We start from the raw sequence: 16,812 nt of genomic DNA on the forward strand, positions 1-16,812 counted from the left end.
AATATTAATGATACGCAAAGAACAACACAATGTAGCCGGTTTCTACTTGGAGGTTAATTCAATAAATTTCACCATTTAAAAGAATTCTTGTTAATTTTGTAGAAATAAAACTAATATTCACGAAAGTTAAAAAAAATGCACTTACTTGAATTTAATTTAGATTATTTCGGTTCCTGTATTTACTATTATTTTTTATTAATTGACACGTATTATTTATTTCGTTTAATAGTGTAATTGTATTGACGTGTAATCATCTAGATCGGCATAAGTTTCCCTCATGTTCAACAGACTTATATTAAAAGACTGATAATTTAACTCTTCAATTGTCGATTCATTAAACCCTTAGATCATATATTTTCAAAGATTAAACCTATAAATTGTATGTATAATGCCATATTAATTGTCTGATTATTAAAAAATGACGATTAATAAAAGCGTTGGAAACTGTATAATCGAGGTATTAAAACCAAAAATGGTCAAAAATTAACATTTTTTCTTTAATTAACGAAAATACCGTATTTTCCCAGAGTTTTTTTGCTTTAATAAGTAAATTCCTTGGTCACAGGGTGAAATTAATGGCTAAAATCATGCAGACCTGTGCTAACTCAACCCCATTAGAAGCATGGCCAACCTGTAGATTAGAGAATTCAAGGTGCTTTAATAATGGACATCATAACCTCGCAAGTTTTGAAATATTCATTTTTCGCGTTTAACTTCTTTTTTTGTACATTTTAAGCATATTTAATATTAAATAAGGTGAATAATAACCTATTTTAATTAATTTAACCCATTTTTTTTATTAGGTACGAAAAATAACTTTTATTGACAATGCATATTTGTGATTTTCATTAATTAAACAAAAATGTTAATTTTTCACCAGCTCAGATTCGAAATCTATATAAAAAATGCATTAAATTGGGTTTTTTTCTGATGTTCTAGGAGCAAGAAGGGTCGCTAAAGTGCAAATCAATCTAAAAATCACGCAAAAGACCTATTTTTAGCGTTATATTAAAATTATAAACAAGTGAAAACAAACAATTGACTGAGTTAATTGTTGAAATACCATGCATAGTCAGTGTTGATTTCTTTATCACATTACACATGTGACACATACATAACTGATAATCAAGTATAGTACATATTATAAAATTTCCGCCTAATTGGCGCCCTCACGGGTAAACAGTAATGTTTACGAAAAAATTTTTCAAACAAAAGTTGTTTAATTTTTGATAAGGAACATTTTTTACATTTAAACTTTTGTTCTATCTCTAACGGTTTACAAGATGGGTCCTACGGACCCAAGACCCAATTGACCTATGATGCTCATTTACGAACTTGACCTCACTTTTTACGTCCTGAGTACGCTGTAATTCAGCTCGATATCTTTTTTCGTTTTTGAGTTATCGTGTCCACAGACGGACTGACGGACGGACAACCGGAAATGGACTAATTAGGTGATTTTATGAACACCTATGAAAAAATTTGGTAATTTTCCTAGCATCATTATTTTTAAGCGTTACAAACTTGGGACTAAACTTAATATACTATGTATATTTCATATATACATGGTATAATAATGGAGATAGACTTCCAGGAGTGGGAGTTTTATTGGAAATTTCCTCCTCTTTAAGAATCTTTTTTTAAATGTTTTGTTGTAAAAACTTGTTAACTAGACTATCCATTCGATTAGATTACTACAAGCAGTGAATTGTACACTCGAATCTCGAAATCAGCGATTATTTGCTTCGGTTATTTCTTTTCTTAAAAACTGTCATTCATGATGCGCAAGTCATGCTTGAATTATCCCTCCTTGAATGATGTCAGTTGAGATAATTATTTTGAATTAATTTGTATTTGTGTAGCGGTTCATTAGTTTCAAATCAGTATTAAATAAAATAATAAATGAAACAAACAATTTATTGGTAAATGCAATCATTCGATTTGTGTTAAAAAAAAAATGGCAAAATTAGCTAGTTGTGGTGATAATATCAAAATTTATAGCGTGCCATCATATAATACAAATGATGTACATGTTTATGAACCGTTTAAAGGTGCTTCAAAAATAAAAACAATCAGTTGGAGTAAGGATGGGCAATTTATTGCGACTGTTCCACAACAAAAAGGATGTATTGAAATAGCTACTGTAAATGATAATGGAATTAAAAAGTTAAGCAGTATAAGAAATTTTGATTGTTCAACGGTAGCATGCTTTCAAAATACATGTAAAAGATATGTAGCATTGGGATCTTCAAAAGGTTCAATAGCTGTATATGATTTAAAAAGTAAAAAATTTCAAAAATATTTTGAATCTGTAAAGTCACCGTTAACGCATTTAGTATTTAATTCAAATGATTCATACTTGGCTGCTGGATGTAGTAATGGGGAAATTAGTCTATATAGTACAGTCAAGAATGTCAAATCCAATGTATTAAAAGTAAGTAAAAACAAATATAAGTACGAATAATTCAGTAACTGTATGCATTAATTATAGTCCAATGAATAATCCAAGTTTGTGACCTCGAGCGCTAAACGAAACTTTGTCAAAAATAATAATAAACTGAAAATTTCGGACTTTTCAGAATTTGACGATTATAACCATATGATGAAATAAGAAGTCGTTTTTGTAGTTTTAATTAAACATTAACTTATTTTGAAGCACTATATTCGTTAATACTCAAAGCACTACTAAAATGAACAAATTTTAAACAAATACCGTCAACTTCTAACTAATTTCTGTTCTTACTTTACTTCACTTTTTCTTGTTTTCTTCAGAATCGCAGAGCATACGCGTCCCTAGACTCTAATTAAAAAAGTAAATATATTATGTCCATTTTTATTGTGTTTTCCAAAAATTATTGGGGGGGGGGGCACGGAAAGTGTAAACGCCTTTTGAAAAAACGCGTTTTTCTCGAAACAGCGTTTCCAAAGTTGGTGAGCAAGATTTTTCCGAAACGGCTCCACCGTTCGGTTTCGAATTATGACACAATCTTCTTACATATTTTCCCCGGGTATTAATCGAAGGAATAAGATTTCTGAATATTATTTCGATATTTTAGACCACTTTAAAGATGGAAATTTTTGAAGAATTTTTAATTTATTTTCGGAAGCCGCCATTTTTTAGAAAATCATCATTTTGATTATCTATTCATCTATCAACCAAAGATATTTTCTGAATTATTTTCATTTTGGATAATCCAAACCAGAGATGTGGTGCTCACCGCCGGACACCTATTTTTGGAGGACCTACAGAAGCAGTACCATATGAAATTTTTGAAATCGGACAACGGGATCTTAAAATTAAAGAAATATCTTTTACGTTTCTTATATTTATGTAAAATGAATTATTAGCAATCCTGAATTGATGGTATTCTTTTGTCCGTAGGACACGCTGTATATGACTGTAAAAGTTGAATGTGTACATTACACGACACCCTGTAAATCTAAATGAATAACCGACCTGTTTTTATTTATTAATTGATTTTCTTTATTATTTATAGGTAAATCAATCACCATGTTTATCAGCATTGAAATTCCATCCAACACATAAATCATTTTTGGGTGGCGGTGATGATTATGGTACCGTTGCAGTTTGGGATATAAACATAAAAAAACCAAAAATGTTTTTATCATTTATGCATGCATCTCATTGTAGTGATATAGCATTTTCACCGGTCAATAGCACATTAGTAACAAGTGTTGGATATGATAAAACATTTAATTGTTATGATCTAAATTCAAACACCAAAGTCACTTCAAAACAAATGGATCAAGCACTTTGTTCATTAGATATATTAAATTCAGGCAATATTGTTGCGTTAGGCTCAAAATTTGGTTTAATCTATATAATTGATTTACGTTATCAAGAGAAAATTGTCAACACAATTGAAGCACATAATTCTGAAGTAACCAAATTAATATACAAAGCAATTAATTCCGATAATAATTCAAATTCACATGTAACTTCTTCACCAACAAAATCAACATCTGAATTAGATACAAGTCAAATTACATCAACTTCATTGAGTGATTCATTCTTGTTTGGAAATAACCGTCGTTTATCTGCAATCGATACAGATACCGAAGAAGTTTTTAAAAATGTTAGTCAAAATTCAAATAGTTCATTTTTAGAAGCCATGGGAATATCTGAACCTAAATACGAGGATGAAATCGAAGATAATAAAGATTTTAATGATTTAAATGAATCGAACATTAGTGTTTTTAATCGATTAAAATCAACAGATAGTTTAAAATCATTTGAAATTGAAAATAATGAAATAATTCCAGTAAAAAATACAACTTCATCTTTAGCAACCAGCTCTGTAGAAGAAGATGTTAAAGAACCATCAGAAAGTACAACATTGGATAATTCAGAAATGTTATCGGCATTAAATAAAGTGAATTCAACTGTTAATGTTCATATTGCTGAAGTATTAGATAATGTACGTGGAACAAATTTAAAAGTTGATGATGTATTGGAAAAAATGAGAATGGAATTTATTTATTTACGTATGGCAATGTTTAAACAATTTGTTAAACAAGATTATAAATTTGAAATGATGCATAAAGAAATGTTAGAAGAAATTGATAAGTTACGTGAAGAAAATGCAAATTTAAGAACACAAATTAAAAATAGTCGTAATTGTTTATAAAATGTATTTTTATTAACTAACAAATAATACACAGTCACTGGGGTGCTCATAAAAAACATCCAAACTTCGAACTAATTCTAAAGCGGTTTGGGAGCCTAAATCGCGGCAATAATTAGCCTAAATAAATTTTATAAATTTGTTTTTTATGAGCAAACTTTTTCGATAAATGTGATCCAATTTGAATAATTTATTTAAAATAAATAAAAATAAAATTTTTTTGAATTTTCAACCCTCTTTAATTCGACGCAAAAATAGCATTGTAGAAGTTTAAAATAGAGTGAGTTGAGGCGTAATATATCATAATAAAAATCATTTTTCAAAATTTCATACTGCCTTAGAATTATTTCGAAGTAAAATCAAGAAGTAACTATACTAAAAGTGCACTTTCTTCTTTACTAATAATGTACCTGACCTTTTTCTGTTATTTACTGATTAATTTAAGATATTTATCGTGGTCGCTATCTTATATCTTAAAAGATTAATATTGAAAATATGTCACGAATAAAGATAAGAAAATGCAAGCTGATTTACGAAAACTTCATTATTTAGAGAGTTTTCACGTTGAGTGTTAATTTTAAAGCAATATATCAATTGTTCAATCGTAAAACTTCCCAAGGTTTTCAGTTATGTATGCGAAAACAATCTGGCATAATAATTCATCCATCACGTGCTATAAATATCTTAAATAAATGTAATAATTTAAAAAAGTGATAAGGGTTTAATAGAATGTCTACATTCTGGAAAATTAAAAATATTAAATTTAAATTTGTTGAGATTTTGGTTAGCCGTCTGAAAAGTTGGCATATTTTTTTCTAAAATAATAATTTTTTTAATTGAAACCTACAGACATTCTGTTAAATTCAAAATTGTTTTTAGTCATTCAAAAAAAATTATAACATGAACAAATATTTGCATTCAAAAATTTAGTATTGCAATAATAAAGTGCCATTATCGTATTTATTTGAACAGGCTTTAAGAATACGATAAAAATATTATGTAAATTTGTTAATTATAATGATTGTGCCCTAAAATTTATCAAGTGTTTACAAAAAAGATTTTTATAGACATTTTAAAAACTATAGTTTTAGATTATAATCTTAAAATTTGTGATATTTGTTGTTAGAGATAATAAGTTCATTTTGGAGTAATTTTCTGTATTATTCTATTTTGATATGACATTTTGTAACGAGATTAACGTTTTTTAAGTGCCACTATTTTTAATAAACTAATTTATATTTTATAATGTTTTAATTGAAGAAATTTTTTTTATTTTGGCCAGATTTAAACATAGAAAAGACTTTATTTTCAGTGTCAACAATGAATTTTTTCATTAAATTTAATAAGCTCGAAATTCTAATTTTTCCTATTCATAGACTTTTGAAGATAATGACAAAAAATTTCAAATTATACAAATATGGCGACTCTTAATAGACCGAATTACGTATAATTATTGAAAAGAAAATTATGGTTATAGCACTGATAACTGGGGTGATTAATCAAAATTACTGGCTATTAGAGTATTCTACTATGTTTGAAAAAGTACTTCAAAATGTTGATTTTCCTAATAAAAAGCGACAAAAATATATATTTCGGCAAAATAAACACGCTTTCTTGCCATTAAATTTTAAACCTCTTTTATTATCGCAAAAACTCTGTCAGCCATTTTGGTGACGTAATATTGGTAAAAACAACAGTAGCTCATGTAATTATTATGTGTATAAATAAACTTGATGGTAACAGCCTACAATTAAAGCTTGGGACTTAACTTAGTATACCTTGATATATTTCATATAATATACATGGTATAAAAACACTGATGCGCATGTACCTACATAGGTATAAAATACATTAAAGTGGGTTCATGGGGGTCCATCAGGTGTTTCATGTTCCAATGATATGAATTTTGAAGATCTGGTAGTCCTGCATACACATGCGTACAACGTACGCATATAAAATTATTTGCAAGCATATCATTTAGATACCTAGATCATTTAGACATTAGGCACCATTAACAAAAATTCACTTGACGCCGTGAGTTAAGCCAAAAAATTGCACTATAAGGTTAGAGTTAAGAGAAATAAAAAATAAACAAAATGGCTAATAATTCATTTAGAGATGCAAATAACCATTTATTTATCAGTGAAGAAAATATGGATATGAGTAAACAGTTACAAACGGAATTCATTATTAATGATGAACTATTAGCAGAGTGTGCGAATCATAAGCGAATTGACAACGAAATGCTAAACATAGATAATATGATATTGGAAGACATTACTAATTTTACAATGGAATATGAACACATCGAAGACATCGAAAAACAAATTACTGAATTCATAAATAATGATGAAAGATTAGAAGAATGTTGTTACATGGACCACGGACAAATAGAAAATGAAATAATAGGTATAGATAGTTTAATACTAGAGCTAGATAACAATACTAATATTACAATGGAATATGAATCAAATCGAAATGAAATACAAGAAGTAAAAGACAGTACTAAACGAATACATGCAGCAAATAAGGACAATTTATCTACAGTAAATTACAAAAAAAAGAAACATGAAAAGAAATTAAACACAGTATTAATAAGAAACGATGAAAAAATAGAAGAAAATGTTTTGGGACCTCATGTCGGATTAAAACGATTTTTGTGTGATATTTGTAACAAAACATTTACTGTTAAAACAAGTTTAGTTAGACATAAACGAATACATAGTGGAGAAAAACCATTTACATGTGATATTTGTAATAAAACATTTAATCAAAATAGTCATTTAATTGTACATAAACGAATTCACACTGGAGAAAAATTATTTCCATGTGAAGTTTGTAATAAAAGTTTTAACCAGCAAATTATTTTAATTAAACATAAACGAATCCATACTGGAGAAAAACCATTTGCATGTGATATTTGTAATAAAGCATTTATTCAGAAAAAAGTTTTAGATATACATAAACGGATCCATACTGGAGAAAAACCATTCTCATGTGACCTTTGTGGGAAAACATTTAGTGTTAAATCCAGTTTAATTAGACATAAACGAATTCATACTAGAGAAAATTAATTTTCATTGAATATTGTGTGGTTATATTATTCTATGATATTGTGATTATTTTGTTTTATTCAAGAAATTATTTTAAATCAAGTGGAAACAAACAATTGACTGAGTTAATTGTTGAAATACCATGTATAAAAAATGTTGAATGTCAGTGCTTGCATATTTTTAATAAATTTAAATAATTTAAAAATTTGCGCCCTCACGTGTAAAGAATGACAAGCGAGGGCGCAAAATATTTACAAAATTATTTTGCAAACAAAAGTTGTTTATCTTTTGTTAGGAATGTTCCTTATAAAAACATATTTTTACGTTTAAACCATATGTGTTCCTATCTCTAACGGTTTACAAGGTGGGTCCTACGGTCCCAATGACCTGTGTTGCTCGTTTATTAACTCAATTTCACTTTTTACGTCCTGAGTATGCTATAAAAATATCGCTTGATATCTCTTTTCGTTTTTGAGTTATTGTGATCACGGCCAGACAGACAACCGAAAATGGATTAATTAGGTGATTTTATGAACACCTATTCGATTTTAACGCTAAAATGTCAACACAACAAGCAAAAAAATGTAAACCATTCTTAAAAAATTCTGATTTTTTCATTGAATCAAAAGGCAAAAGATACCTACTTTATTGTACATTTTAAGGTGCCGCACTCAATAAAATATGTCTTAAGGACTTAAAATTCGAGTGGAGAGGGTAGCAGGAAAAAAGGCACCTATCTGGGTGAGATCTAGTTCTCTCGGTCGTTGCGTATTTTGTACTGCGCATCAGACTGTCTTTTGTTTTCAATTTTATGACTGTCAGGCGACCTTTTTCAATCAATTGAAAGTGATTGAAAACATGTTTTCAATCACTTAGACAGCTTGATGCCCAGATAGCCTCGCCCAGATAGGCATCTTAAATAATTCAGCCACGGGCGCTTATATAGCTCTGCATAGGAGATTTATGTCCTTATTATACGTTCTTGGCTGTACTCTTGTAGTCTTTTATATGTATATGATAAGTGCGGTTGGTTTACAAGATTAAAAACAAAAATTTCCGTTAAATATTATGAATCTATGGACGTTGCAAATTACAGTTCTTTTTTGTATCGCTAGGTAGAGTGTTAGTGTTAAAATCCAAAACAAAAATTTTGTTCGTATCATCAATATTTCTAAGCGTTACAATTTACAAACTTGGGGCTAACATTAGCATACCTTGATATATATTTCATATTCATAGACATATATAGTTAATCTGATTGTAATACTACCATAGTAGATATGATAATTTCAATCTATATAATCTATATTATTCTATGATTTCAATCCTTCAAAACTTTTGAAAGGTTATACCATAATATTATTTTATATGGTTATACTAATATATGCATTTGGTCAAGACCTTGAATGACAGTCACAAAAATAAATTTTCAATCGCAAAATACTATTTACCGATATATTCTCTGATACTAAGTAGATTTTCAATTATTCACAAACACTATCAACCTTGATTTGACGTGTATGGTGGTCTTAAACCATATAAAATTGATGGTTATAAAGAAGCTAATTTTAATTTATTCGTCAGGTGATATTTTATTAGGAATAGATTAAAAAACATACAAATTACCATATCAAAACTAAAATGAATTTTACTGATAAAGTAGTTTTAATAACCGGTGCTAGCTCTGGCATTGGAGCTGCAACAGCAATTCATTTTTCGAAATATGGAGCCAAATTAGCTTTGACTGGTAGAAATGTTGAAAATTTACAAAAAGTTGCTGAACAATGTCATAATGCTAAAGAAGGTAACTTGAAGCCTTTTATTATACCTGGTGATGTTAGTAATGAGAACGACGTAAAAAATATTTTGTCAACAACAATAAAAGAATTTGGAAAATTAGATGTACTTGTGAACAATGCCGGTATCTTGGAAACTGGAACCATAGAAACAACAAATGTCGAACAATATGATCGTGTCTTTAATGTCAATGTAAGATCAGTTTATCAATTAACTAACTTAGCTGTTCCATACTTGATTCAAACCAAAGGATCAATTGTGAATGTTTCAAGTGTGAATGGAATTCGTTCATTTCCAGGAGTACTTGCTTATAATATGAGCAAAGCAGCATTGGATCAGTTAACTAGATGTGTTGCTTTAGAATTGGGTGGCAAAGGAGTACGAGTGAATAGTGTTAATCCTGGAGTTACTATTACAGAAATTCATAAACGAGGAGGAATGAATGAAGAACAATATGCAAAATTCTTAGAACGTGCCAAAGAAACACATATTTTAGGTCGGCCTGGGCAAGCTGAAGAAGTTGCACGAGCGATTGCTTTTCTGGCAAGTGATGAAGCGAGTTTTATCACTGGCGCCTCTCTTCCAGTCGATGGAGGGCGTCATGCTATGTGTCCACGTTAAAATTTTATTAAATTTTGTATTTTGTTAGAAAATAAAATGAATATTTTATGAAAAATTCTTGATTTAATTCTTTTAACATGCGTATCCAAATTTGCTGATAATTAAAATCCGTGGAAGGGGGGAGCTTTGAATAAATATAAATTTATGCGAAAATTTCAAACTATCTTCAAGTTAGGGGAAGCTTTTATTGAATTAGATTCTTTAACTGCATAGCTATATAATGTTACTTGTAAAATATTCTTTGAAAATAAACAAAATTATATTTGATATCACTTTAAAAACATATTTTTGACTATTTTTAGGTTAATAAAATACTGTATCATGACTTCAATGACATTTAAAATTAATTTTTTATTAGTCCGTAGATAAAATTTAATGCTACTGTATTGACAATTCGATATTTGAATGTTATTAGTTGTAAAACTTGTAGGATATTCAATTTTTTTTCGCTTTTTAGATAAAATAAATCTAATTTTTTTTTAAATTGATAATTTGCATACTTAAAAATCTCATCGTTGCTAGGTAATGTATTTCTTCTTATTATTATTATTTGAAAGTTTTGGAAAATATGATTGTGTGGTAGCTTTCACGTCAGTTTCTTAATATTGTAGAACTCAAAACAGAGATTTTGTAAATTCTTTTCGACCATAAATAATGATAGGTTATTTCCCCGGTTATGTTTAATATGTTAAAATAAACATTGAAAAAAATACCTTTTTCAACCGGCTCTAGCTCGAAAAGTCTTTAAAAGGGTATATGAAGAGGTCCAAAATTGTTTGTTTTAATCATAGTAATATAACCATAACCATCCTTTTTAACAGAAGAGAGGATAGTCTACCACTAGCTATGGATCCAAAGAGAAATTCCATATATTAGAATGAATAATGAAATCTGACGTTAACGCCACACAACCTCCATTTACGTTTAAACTTACGTTACGCTCCCAAATAAGTCGTGTAGCCCGACATCTCAGTAACCTTCAGACATTTCAATACAAATTCGATAAGAAAACCGCCTACTGAAATGTATGGACCTGTATGGCCTTATTGTACGCTTTGAGCACACACGATCGCTTACAATTACAAGCGCGTATTATTGGCGTTCATTTTGGCTTACATAACTTATGAAAATGTAATAAGGTGTGTTTGAGCTCAACTATTCGCAAACTTTTTCTCAACGTACGTCAATAGAAAGATAACTTCGTATTTGTGTGTTTGAAACGTATAAGTGTCTAAAACAAAAAACCAAATGTAATTTAAACCAAAAAAACCTGGCTCGAACCGGTAAACATTGTGTTTTGTAGAAAAAGCACACTGATAGTATTTATGTAGATATATACTATGAAAATGTAGGTTTCAAAAAGACATTTAAAATGAAATACAATAAATTTTCACTACGTTTTTATAAATATGTACTTAAAATGCCTTACGCTAATTGAGACGCGGCTTGGTGAAGTGACGTGTCGTAGTTTTATGTTGATGGAGGTAAGTATGAGTAACGTAGGTTTATGTATTATGGTAGATATTTCAAAAATTTTCGGCTATGAAAAGCTTTAAGTCTGCTACGTTTAAAGAGGTGTTGAGTATATCGACATATTGAATCTGCTATAATTTTGGTGATTATGCGAACATGATTTTTGGTGGTAAAAAATTCATTTTGATAATCAAAAATTTAACTTGGTTGTAAACAATATTGTTTATTGTGGTTGCAGATATCAAAAATCACAAAATGTTACAAAATGTTTATCTGACCCGACGTATTTTTTTACCCACTTGACTATCTTTTACTGATAATAGCTGATAGCGTTACATGAAAAATAATAACATTTTTTTTCGTTCTTTATAAATAATTCAGTTGTTTTCATCATCCAAAGTAAAGAATGAAACAAGTTTGAATTTGGAAATCGAATTATTTAAACTGACATATACATATTTAAATTTAAATAGAATGAATTTTGTGGGGAAAGTAGTTTTAATAACTGGTGCAAGTTCTGGCATTGGTGCAGCAACAGCAATTCATTTTTCCAAGCACGGAGCCAAATTAGCTTTAACTGGAAGAAATGCTGAAAATTTACAAAAAATTGCTAAGCAATGTGAAAATTCTAAAGAGGGTAATTCAAAGCCTCATATAATACCTGGAGATTTAACTAATGAGAGCGATGTAAAAAATATTTTGTCATCAACAATAAAGCAGTATGGAAAATTAGACGTACTTGTGAACAATGCCGGTATCTTGGAAACTGGATCCATAGAAACCACAAATCTCGAACAGTATGATCGTGTCTTTAATGTCAATGTAAGATCAGTGTATCAATTAACTAACTTAGCTGTTCCATACTTGATCCAAAGCAAAGGATCAATTGTGAATGTTTCAAGCGTGAATGGAATTCGTTCATTTCCGGGAGTACTTGCTTATAATATGAGTAAATCAGCATTGGATCAGTTAACTAGATGTGTTGCTTTAGAATTGGGTGGCAAAGGAGTACGAGTGAATAGTGTTAATCCTGGAGTTACTATTACAGAATTACAGAAACGGGGAGGATTGAATGAAGAACAGTATGCAGCATTTTTAGAACGTTCCAAAGAAACTCATGTTTTAGGACGCCCTGGAAAAGCTGAAGAAGTTGCACGAACAATTGCTTTCCTTGCAAGTGATGATGCTAGTTTTATTACCGGTGCCAATTTACCAGTCGATGGAGGTCGTCACGCTATGTGCCCACGTTAAATTTGGTTACTTTATTATATTGTCTTACGAAAATCGATTTTAATGAATAAAATTCTATTTTTATATATATAATTAATATCTTTTTATGTTTTTATTGTAAACAATATTACAAATGCCTAATTTTCATTCAAATTTTAAAATTTAAGTATGTATTTGAGGGCATTAAATTTCTACTGTAATCATGAATTATGTTAGAACTTGACGAAAGACGAAAACTATAAGTAAAAAAATTATATTAACGATATGCGATTTACCAGATTCTAAAGTATTCACATTTACTGCAGCCATTAAAATTGTTATGAGTCTTGCTTTAATTGCTTTTTGAGTCGCAAATAAAGATAGAAAAACGAGGAAAAAGTGATTGTTGCTATGGTTATTAACTAATAATTCTTTAGAAAAAAACTTTTTTCATGTACAAAATTATGTAATCGGCTATCAAAATTTTGGTAAACAATAATTTATTGGTATTTACACATCCAAATTTTCAGTTAAAGTTTTTAAATGAGTGTAAGTTTCTATTAATTCAGTTCTCAATAGAAAATTAACTTCCTGAATTTTTATAGACAGAAATCGTGCAAATACACGTTGGACAATGTGGGGTACAGATGGCAAATGCTTTATGGGAATTATACTGTTTAGAACATGGTATACTCCTTGATGGTGAAGTTTGTAATTTGTGCCCAGAATCATTTACAAATCCTTTGTTTTCAATTACTCCATCCGGAAAAGCTGTTCCACGGGTTATTATGGTTGATTTGGAACCAACGCCAATAGGTTTAAACTTACGCGTATTTAATAAATTCTTCAATACGAGTCAATTAATAATCTATTTTTGTAATAAAATACAGATGAAATTAGAACAGGGGCCTACAGGCAACTTTTTCATCCTAGTTGTTTGATAACCGGAAAAGAGGATGCAGCGAGTAATTTTGCACGAGGTTTTTTCACTGTTGGAAGAGAGCAAATTGATGTAGTAATGGAACGAGTTCGCCAAGCAACAGAAAATTGTAATAATTTACAAGCAATTTTTATTTCTCGATCTTATGGAGGTGGAACTGGTTCAGGTTTTACAACTTTACTCTTGGAAAGACTGCTTATAAATTACGGAAAAAAAGCAAAAGTAGAATTTGCAATTTATCCTGCCCCAAATGTAATTATTTCAAGTGGCTATAATGGGAACATTATCATTTCATTAAATCATAAATTTTAATTGATAAATTTGTTATAAAAATAATTGATCCGAATTCCATAATTCTGGACTATGTGGTTTGTCTCAAAGATCGAGTGGTGGTAACGAAAAATTGTTCTCCTTCTTCGACGTAATAACCGTGTTTAAGCGCCTGAGTCGCTTGCTTCGAATTTAGTTGCGCTAAGCTCGAAGTTTCCAACCAAACCTGACTAAATCTCACGTAATTAACGGATGCCCTTAAAGCATCAATAAAATTTGGTCCTCCAAGAAATCATTAATTGCTTAATTAATGGACTCCTAATTATATTAATACTAAATATACGTAATTATTATCTTGCAGTTATCGCCTATAATTGTAGAGCCTTATAATGCTGTATTTGCTGCACATGAGTCTATTGAAACAATAAATGCCTCTTTTATAATCGATAATGAAGCTGTGTATGATATTTGCGCAAACAAATTTAATGTTCAACAACCTACATATACAAATTTAAATCGACTTATTGCACAGGTACATAAATTAATTATCTTTATTTATGACTTGGAATCATAATATCATAACCCGGAAGCAGAATTGCGACTCTCTTCTGGTCCAGGAAGAAGTAAAAAATTAGATACATCATAATTCTAATCCTCTTAGGTAGGATAAAAATCCCAAATTAGCTTTAAGAGGTTATATCCAGTTAGAATTTTCAAAGAATAAGTATATTCTCTGAAAATTGATATCCAAGAAATTTTCACAAACAGAGTAAACGTCTTTGAAACTTTAAACGCGTTCTCCTCGAAACAGCATTTTCAAAGTCGGTGAGCAAGATTGCTCCGAAACGGGTCGACCGATCGATTTTTTTTTGCGTTCGCAACTGGATATAACTTCTTAGTCTATTCATCAATCCCATAGCGTCAATCACTAAAATAACAATTTTGATTTGGACGAATTTAAATAAAAATGGTTCTTTTGATATGTTTACAACCATCGAAATATTAACCCATTATAGTATTTCAGTTACACTCTTTAATATATAACAGGTTGTTTCAGCCTCACACAGCTCACTACGTTATCCAAACGCATCTCCTTTATCAATAGACGAATTACAAACCAATTTAGTTCCATATCCTCGAATACATTATCCAATGATATCATATTCACCTCTTGTTGGTGGTGCAAAGACTGGCTTTGAAGGTTTTACGATAGGACAAATTACAAATGAATGCTTTGAACCGGCGAGTCAAATGTTAAAAGTTGATGCAAGGCTGGGTGCTTACTTATCATGCTGTTTTATTTATCAAGGTGATGTTAATGCAGGAGACATTAATAATTGCGTCAATGCTCTCAAAACTAATAGAAATCTACATTTTATTGAATGGTCTCCGTCTGGATTTAAAGTAAATAAATTTTTTTTTATTTCTTGTTTCTTTTCTAACATGCAATAAAGGCAAAATTATCCTTTAAAATAATTAATTTTCAAGCCTGTTTTTTTGATAGATTGCAATTAATCCAGTTCCTCCAATGGCAGTTGTAGGAGGTGATCTTGGCCCCGTACCTAGGTCGCTATGTTTACTATCTAATAGTTCTGCTATTAAAACTGTATGGATAAGATTGTTAAATAAATTTGATTCTATGTACAAGAAGAGAGCATTTGTTCATCATTACGTTGGTGAAGGTATGGAAGAAGGAGAATTTAAAAATGCTCGAGATGATATTGAAGCTTTAATACAAGATTATAAAGAATTGGAAGACTCAACTAACGGAAAAAAACCCGAAGAAGATGCTGATGAGAATTAAAAAATTAATTTTTGTTGTTGTTGTTGTTAAATTTAAAAAAATTGTAATATCGAAATAAAAGTATAAAGCGTTCAATTTTATCCAAGATGTTTGCTTATACATTCACCGGCACAGAATTTGAAGATCGGAGTGCCACAAAAGACTTTCTCAGTTTACGAATGATGCTATTTAAAACCGATGGTGCAATCACTCTTAGTACATGTAATTTAAAGTCAATAGCGTCGATTTTTTTTTCTCGCTCAAACAAGCACGTACGACAACGATGAATAGCGCTTTTTCTAGAGCAAAGAACTTAAGCATCATTTTTTGCGGAGATACAAGTAGCTGAAATTATGAAAAATTTTTAGATAATTCAATTATGACGAAATTCTGTGCCGGCAAGTTAATATGATGCAATCATGATGCAATTCTTTTGAACAAGCTCAAATTTGATTTCGAGATCTAAAACTAAAATTAATTGGAATGCAAATGAGCGATTTTCGTATTATTTTTTAATTCAACCGTGAGAAATGCTTACGATTTCACACACTGACGGGCATGGCACCCTCTCTAAAATCCAAAATACTTTATTAAAAATTTAAAACTTGAAATATTTATTAGTTAATCCACCAGATCAAATTAATTAGACGTGATTTTAATTGGATCGGTTCCGATTGGATCTCTCAGAACATTTTTAAATCGTGAACGGCTTCTTCAGAACATTTTTAAACCAACCGACCGCTACAACAAACGTTTTGTATAGATCGAACCGCTAATATTTTTCAAGATTTATATTATTTGAAAGGGAATGTGGGGATATTCAATAGTAATTTTCATATTCAACGAAATATTTTGGAAATTTGGAGAGAGTGGACTAGCTACTCACTTTTTCTTTTAGTTGTTTTTTCTTTCATATCAAAATATAATATTAATATTTATCGAATATTTTGAATTTTGCGCGTTTAAGCTTTGTGGGCGTTTAATCATTCGTTTGATACTCCCACTATTTTAACCGTCAGT

General features: G+C 29.8%; 4 protein-coding genes across 5 annotated transcripts; all 4 read left to right on the top strand.

Annotated features, from left to right (window-relative positions):
- The first annotated feature begins 1,868 nt into the window (after positions 1–1,868).
- LOC123298211 (protein NEDD1-like) lies at positions 1,869–4,812 on the top strand. Its single transcript, XM_044880157.1, has 2 exons — positions 1,869–2,434; positions 3,498–4,812. The coding sequence occupies exons 1-2, from the start codon at positions 1,958–1,960 to the stop codon at positions 4,647–4,649; spliced, it is 1,629 nt and encodes a 542-aa protein (XP_044736092.1). The 5' UTR covers positions 1,869–1,957; the 3' UTR covers positions 4,650–4,812.
- A 4,344-nt stretch (positions 4,813–9,156) lies between these two features.
- LOC123297476 (3-oxoacyl-[acyl-carrier-protein] reductase FabG-like) lies at positions 9,157–10,154 on the top strand. Its single transcript, XM_044879147.1, has one exon. It carries the CDS (start codon positions 9,341–9,343, stop codon positions 10,115–10,117), a length of 777 nt encoding a protein of 258 aa, XP_044735082.1. The 5' UTR covers positions 9,157–9,340; the 3' UTR covers positions 10,118–10,154.
- Positions 10,155–11,939: 1,785 nt separating this feature from the next.
- Positions 11,940–12,910, top strand: LOC123297454 (3-oxoacyl-[acyl-carrier-protein] reductase FabG-like). Its single transcript, XM_044879118.1, has one exon. The coding sequence runs from the start codon at positions 12,065–12,067 to the stop codon at positions 12,839–12,841; it is 777 nt and encodes a 258-aa protein (XP_044735053.1). The 5' UTR covers positions 11,940–12,064; the 3' UTR covers positions 12,842–12,910.
- Positions 12,911–13,318: 408 nt separating this feature from the next.
- LOC123298213 (tubulin alpha chain-like) lies at positions 13,319–16,804 on the top strand. 2 transcript variants are annotated; one of them, XM_044880159.1, is made up of 6 exons: positions 13,319–13,348; positions 13,405–13,615; positions 13,690–13,991; positions 14,371–14,541; positions 15,057–15,413; positions 15,514–16,804. In XM_044880159.1, the coding sequence occupies exons 1-6, from the start codon at positions 13,343–13,345 to the stop codon at positions 15,811–15,813; spliced, it is 1,347 nt and encodes a 448-aa protein (XP_044736094.1). In that variant the 5' UTR covers positions 13,319–13,342; the 3' UTR covers positions 15,814–16,804. The 2 variants fall into 2 exon arrangements, with proteins under 2 accessions (XP_044736094.1, XP_044736096.1); XM_044880161.1 differs by lacking the exon at positions 14,371–14,541.
- The last annotated feature ends 8 nt before the right edge of the window (positions 16,805–16,812 follow it).

Source organism: Chrysoperla carnea, chromosome 4 (genome assembly GCF_905475395.1).
Source record: "Chrysoperla carnea chromosome 4, inChrCarn1.1, whole genome shotgun sequence".
Classification (NCBI taxonomy): domain Eukaryota; kingdom Metazoa; phylum Arthropoda; class Insecta; order Neuroptera; family Chrysopidae; genus Chrysoperla; species Chrysoperla carnea.